Source organism: Nerophis ophidion, linkage group LG07, assembly GCF_033978795.1.
Source record: "Nerophis ophidion isolate RoL-2023_Sa linkage group LG07, RoL_Noph_v1.0, whole genome shotgun sequence".
Classification (NCBI taxonomy): domain Eukaryota; kingdom Metazoa; phylum Chordata; class Actinopteri; order Syngnathiformes; family Syngnathidae; genus Nerophis; species Nerophis ophidion.
The window spans coordinates 6,735,210-6,741,209 of NC_084617.1; the positions used below are offsets into that span (position 1 = coordinate 6,735,210).

The 6,000-nt window shown below is 39.6% G+C and overlaps 1 protein-coding gene across 2 annotated transcripts in view; it reads right to left on the reverse strand.

Annotated features, from left to right (window-relative positions):
- Window positions 1–5,680, reverse strand: part of ttyh3a (tweety family member 3a) — an 84,592-nt gene extending 78,912 nt beyond the window's left edge. For both annotated transcript variants that reach the window (XM_061905264.1, XM_061905265.1), the window contains exons 1-2: window positions 5,415–5,680; window positions 1,995–2,168 (exon numbers count right to left, since the gene is read on the reverse strand). In XM_061905264.1, the coding sequence (XP_061761248.1) occupies window positions 1,995–2,120 (126 nt within the window). In that variant the 5' untranslated portion in view covers window positions 2,121–2,168; window positions 5,415–5,680. The remainder of the gene's footprint in view (window positions 1–1,994; window positions 2,169–5,414) is intronic.
- Between the last annotated feature and the right edge of the window lie 320 nt (window positions 5,681–6,000).

Sequence of the window (6,000 nt, forward strand, 5' to 3'; positions counted from 1 at the left end):
GCTTACAGCGTGGTCACTCCAGGATCACTTACGACCGCCAGACAATTCTGGATGTGGATAGATCGGGCCGTTTTGGACTGAATGCCGCTTGCTTGCTAAACCGGCTAGCTAGCATGGGAATACTTCGCCGGCTACATCCAGCGGCCTGTGAAGCAGCGGAGTATATGTGTTGTCTGTCTATTTATCACAACATACAAGATGCCGTCATGGCGACACAACCTATACCAGGCTACCGTGCATGCTCGTCACTCCTGTTGCATGCTGGGTAGGGTAGTTCTTTTTTTCCCCTGGCTCATAACATCACAATATAGTACCATGTATATGATGCGTTCAGTTTATCAAAGCACCAAGCAAACAATCGGAAAATTCCCATCATATCAATTCCTAGATATGGTCATAATTATTTTAAGTGCACTACGCAGAATAAACACAACATTATTAATATTGCTACTACGGATAATTTGATCAAAAATTCCCTAAAACAGCCCACTACCTATAATATAGGTTTTTTTAAACATAAGATCCCTGATAAACAAAAATGTTTCTGCTGTTACCTCAGAAATTGCCTGTTCAGATGTTATGATTGTGGCTCAGAGATTTGTATGTAGATTATATTTATTTTCCATTACAAACAAGATAACTTAAATACTCTGGCAGTGGCAATAAGCTTAAATGTTTGTATTTACATTTTTTGAGTTGATTTTCATAAAATATGCTATTTAACTGCTACTGTTTAACAAGGACTGATTTAAATTGTGTTTGCACAACAAATGTTTTGGCGCTTTTGTTCATGTGGGAGAATATTCCAATAAAGGTGCACTGCACACTACTTTTGAATTCATTATTGGGCTTTGCGTATACAATGCAGTTAATCGCGATTAATCGGAGAAATAGTGCGATTAACTTCGATTAAAATTTTTAATCGTTGCCCAGCCCTAATATATATATATATATATATATATATATATAAATGAAATACTCGAGTTGGTGAATTATACTCCTCCCTCTTAACCACGCCCCCCAACCCAACCACGCCTCCGCCCCCCACCTCCCGAAATCGGAGGTCTCAAGGTTGGCAAGTATGATGCAGCATCGTTTGAAAAGTCACCAGCTCGAGAATGAAGAGGATTTCATAACGTCCGTAGTAACATACCACATAGCGAAGGACGAATACTATTTGATTTCCTATCATGCAGCTCATTTATATTTGACACTTAAAATGTCCCTGACAATCTTGCACTTCCTGTTTTGAAAATGACATGAATGTTTGCGCCATTGGTTAATAACTGTTTAATAAATACAGTTTTGGTCAATTGACTTAATTGTGAGTTCTTTCTCTGCATGAAAGTTTAAAAGTAGCATATATTAATGCAGTATGAAGAAGAATGTTTTAATGTAGACACAAAGAATCATCATACTGCTGTGATTATATGCATCAAGTGTTCATTCAAGGCTAAGGCAAAATATCCAGATATATGTCGTATATCGCGATATGGCCTAAAAATATCGAGATAGTAATAAAAAGCCATATCGCCCAGATCGTTTTACTGCCCAGGCTTACTGTCCCTTGCACATATCAGCGATAATTCCTGCGTTGGTTGGTTACAGATAACAAACCTTGTTTTGCAATTTGGGTTTCTTCCGACATAATAGAAGAAAAAAAATCCAACATTTTATCAAAAACATTTTTTATGTGTGTATACTTATCACGATATATATTGATATTGTTTTATCACCTACTTAAACATATGTAAATATTGACAGTAAATCACCTCAGAAGTTTAATTGTGGATCAATGAAGCTCTCAGAATAACGATTTTATGAAACATACTTTCTTCTCACCCTAGAATTCGAAACGTTCTCTCACGACAACAGCTAAAAAATATATTCATCAATTGGACTTAGCCTTTGCCGTAACGAAAGTTAGATTCTTCTTATTTTTCTGAAGCTGCTGTGTCTCTCTGAAGTCTGCTCCGGTCGAAAAATAGCCTTACCTGCTGATACGTCCAGTCCTCCGGCTGAAAGTCACTGCTGGTTTGCTCGAACATGAGGTTGAAATGGGGGAGCCGGTGCAGCAGGTTGACCCACCACGGTGGAGAGTAGCTAACCACCGCCGCCATGGCCACCCACAAGTCCGGTCGGTTGGTAAACAAAGACGCTCGTAAAGTCTGTACAGGAAACAAAACAAAGGGCGTTCGGCGCTGAATTCCCAGAGCTAAACAACCTAGCCTGCACTCCAAACAGCATCACTTGCATAATTCATAATATTGTGGGTATGCTCTTGCTCTGAATAAGAGACCCTGGAGAGTTTGCCAGCTCTCATTTTGTGCTTGTGAGTGACAGTAAGAAAAGCTCTGACTGAAACAGTTTAAAACATCAGACATATATTCTCCTTTTAAATGTGTGTAATCCCTGTCCAAATACTAACAATAAAGACTCTTTGAAGTCTCAACATATTGTCAAGGAGTGTGCTTGCTAGCATCGTTTAAGTACGTAAGCTAGCACCACACAACTAGTACTAGTAACTAGTCCACTTGAACATTCTCTTTCTTCGTCATTCTGTCTATGCGGTTTGTTTACATCCTGCTGAGCAGATCCAATCCGTGTCACGGTTTGTTATTCGTAGTCGCTCTTGCTCTTACCAAGAGACCCTGGATAATTTGCCCAGCTATCCTTTTGTGCATGTGAGTGACATTTTGTGCATGTGAGTGACAGTAAGAAAATCTCTGACTGAAACAGTGTAAAATATTAGACATATTTTACTTTTGAATGTGTATAATCCCTGTCCAAATACTAACAATAAAGACTCTTTGAAGTCTCAACATGCTGTCAAGGGTGATGGGTCAAATGCAGAGGATAATCTCAACGCACCAAGTGTGTGTGTCAATCCTTAATGCTTTAACTTTACTAAAACAGGACCATGGAGATTTTGCCAGCTATCATTTTGTGTACGTGAGTGACAGTATGAAAAGCTCTGACTGAAACAGTTTAAAAAACATTACTTTTGAATGTGTGTAATCCCTGTCCAAATACTAACAATAAAGACTCTTTGAAGTCTCAACATGTTGTGTCAAGGAGTGTGCTTGCTAGCATTGTGTAGTAAGTACGCTAGGAACCAAGAACCACTACTTGTACTAGCAACTAATTAGTTAACTTTAACGTTTTTCTCCTTCGTTATTCTGTCCGTGCGGTTTGTTTACATCCTGCTGAGCAGATCCAATCCGTGTCACGGTTCGTTATTCGTAGTCGCTCTTGCGCTTATCAAGAGACCTTGGATAATTTGCCAGCTCTCATTTTGTGCATGTGAGTGACAGTAAGAAAAGCTCTGACTGAAACAGTGTAAAATATTAGACATATTTTACTTTTGAATGTGTATAATCCCTGTCCAAATACTAACAATAAAGACTCTTTGAAGTCTCAACATGTTGTCAAGGGTGATGGGTCAAATGCAGAGGATAATCTCAACGCACCAAGTGTGTGTGTCAATCCTTAATGCTTTAACTTTACTAAAACAGGACCCTGGAGATTTTGCCAGCTATCATTTTGTGTACGTGAGTGACAGTAAGAAAAGCTCTGACTGAAACAGTTTAAAAAACATTACTTTTGAATGTGTGTAATCCCTGTCCAAATACTAACAATACAGACTCTTTGAAGTCTCAACATGTTGTGTCAAGGAGTGTGCTTGCTAGCATTGTGTAGTAAGTACGCTAGGAACCAAGCACCACTACTTGTACTAGCAACTAATTAGTTAATTTTAACGTTTTTCTCCTTCGTGATTCTGTCCGTGCGGTTTGTTTACATTCTGCTGAGCGGATCCATGGTTCATTATTCGTAGTTGCTCTTGCTCTTACCAAGAGACCCTGGATAATTTGTCAGATCTCATTTTGTGCATGTGAATGACAGTAAGAAAAGCTCTGACTGAAAAAGTACAAAATATTAGACATATCTTATATCTTACTTTTGTTTCTCCTTTTGAATGTGTAATCCTTGTCCAAACACTAACAATAAAGACTCTTTGAAGTCTCAACATGTTGTCAAGGGTGATGGGTCAAATGCAGAGGATAATCTCACCACACAGTGTGTGTGTGACAATCATTGGTGCTTTAACTTCACTAAAACAGGACCCTGGAGATTTTACCAGCTATCATTTTGTGCATGTGAGTGACAGTAAGAAAAGCTCTGACTGAAACCGTTTAAAACATCAGCCACATCGTCTCCTTTTGAATGTGTGTAACCCCTCTCCAAATACTAATAAAGACTCTTTGAAGTCTCAACATGTTGTGTCAAGGAGTGTGCTTTCTAGCATCGTTTAGTAAGCAAGATAGCAACCAAGCACCACAACTAGTACTAGCAACTAGTTAACTTTAACGTTTTCCTTCTTCATCATTCTGTCCGTGCGGTTTGTTTACATCCTGCTGAGCGGATCCAATCCATGTCACGGTTCGTTATTCGTAATCGCTCTTGTTCTTACCAAGAGACCCTGGATAATTTGCCAGCTCTCATTTTGTGCATGTGAGTGACAGTAAGAAAAGCTCTGACTGAAAAAGTACAAAATATTAGACATATCTTATATCTTACTTTTGTTTCTCCTTTTGAATGTGTGTAATCCCTGTCCAAATACTAACAATAAAGACTCTTTGAAGTCTCAACATGTTGTCGAGGGTGATGGGTCAAATGCAGAGGATAATCTCACTACACCAAGTGTGTGTGGGGCAATCATTGGTGTTTTAACTTTACTAAGACAGGACCCTGGAGATTTTGCCAGCTATCATTTTGTGCATGTGAGTGACAGTAAGAAAAGCTCTGACTGAAACAGTTTAAAAAACATTACTTTTGAATGTGTGTAATCCCTGTCCAAATACTAACAATACAGACTCTTTGAAGTCTCAACATGTTGTGTCAAGGAGTGTGCTTGCTAGCATTGTTTAGTAAGTAAGCTAGCACCACAACTAGTACTAGCAACTAGTTAACTTTAACGTTTTAATTCTTCGTCATTCTGTCCGTGCGGTTTGTTTACATCCTGCTGAGCGGATCCAATCCGTGTCACGATTCGTTATTCGTAGCCGCTTTTACTCAGAGATCCTGAATCATTTGCAAATTCTCATTTTGGGTATGTGAGTGACAGTAAGAAAAGCTCTGACTGAAACAGTGTAAAATATTAGACATATCTTACTTTTGTTTCTCCTTATGAAATTAGTGTAATCCCTGTCCAAATACTAACAATACAGACTATTTGAAGTCTCAACATGTTGTCAATGAGTGTGCTTGCTGGTATCGTTTAAGTAAGTAAGCTAGCACCACAACTAGTACTAGCAACTAGTCAACTTGAACGTTTTCGTTCTTCGGTGTAATGTAAACAATTGGCATGCAACGTTTATACAACAGAAAATGAAAAATGTTTGCATTGTTCATACCAGCAGTGAGGTCGGCAGCTAAGGTTTAGCTGCTAGTTAGTAGCTGATAACGAGTCTCTTTTGTTCCTCTCGTCATTCTCTCCCTGCGGTTTGTTTACATCCTGCTGAGCGGATCCGATCCGTGAACGTCGTCGTTCTCATTCCAGCGGCTTCGACAAACGCGAGGCTTCGACTGGGATCCCCATGGATCCGGACTGGATCTATCGAGATACTCGTCTGGTTGACTAAAGATCTGGTTCACATCCGCCCTTCCTCCTCCTCCTCCTCCTCCGCGTTGAGTTTGAAATGACACATTAGCGCCCCCCAGAGGCTGACTATAGCAGGCAGTGGGCTAATGACGCGTTCAGTAACGTCGGAAAAATGACAACTCCACACAGGATTGCGTGGTGACTATTTTGATCTTGAAATGACACATTCGCGCCCCCCAGAGGCTGACTATAGCAAACAGTGGGCTAATGACGCGTTCATGTGACGTCGGAAAAATGACAACTACACACAGAATTGCGTGGTAACAAAAAAAAATGACGAAGAAAGATAATTACTGGATAAAAGGAAGCATGATTAGTACAAAATGGGTCGCAGTATG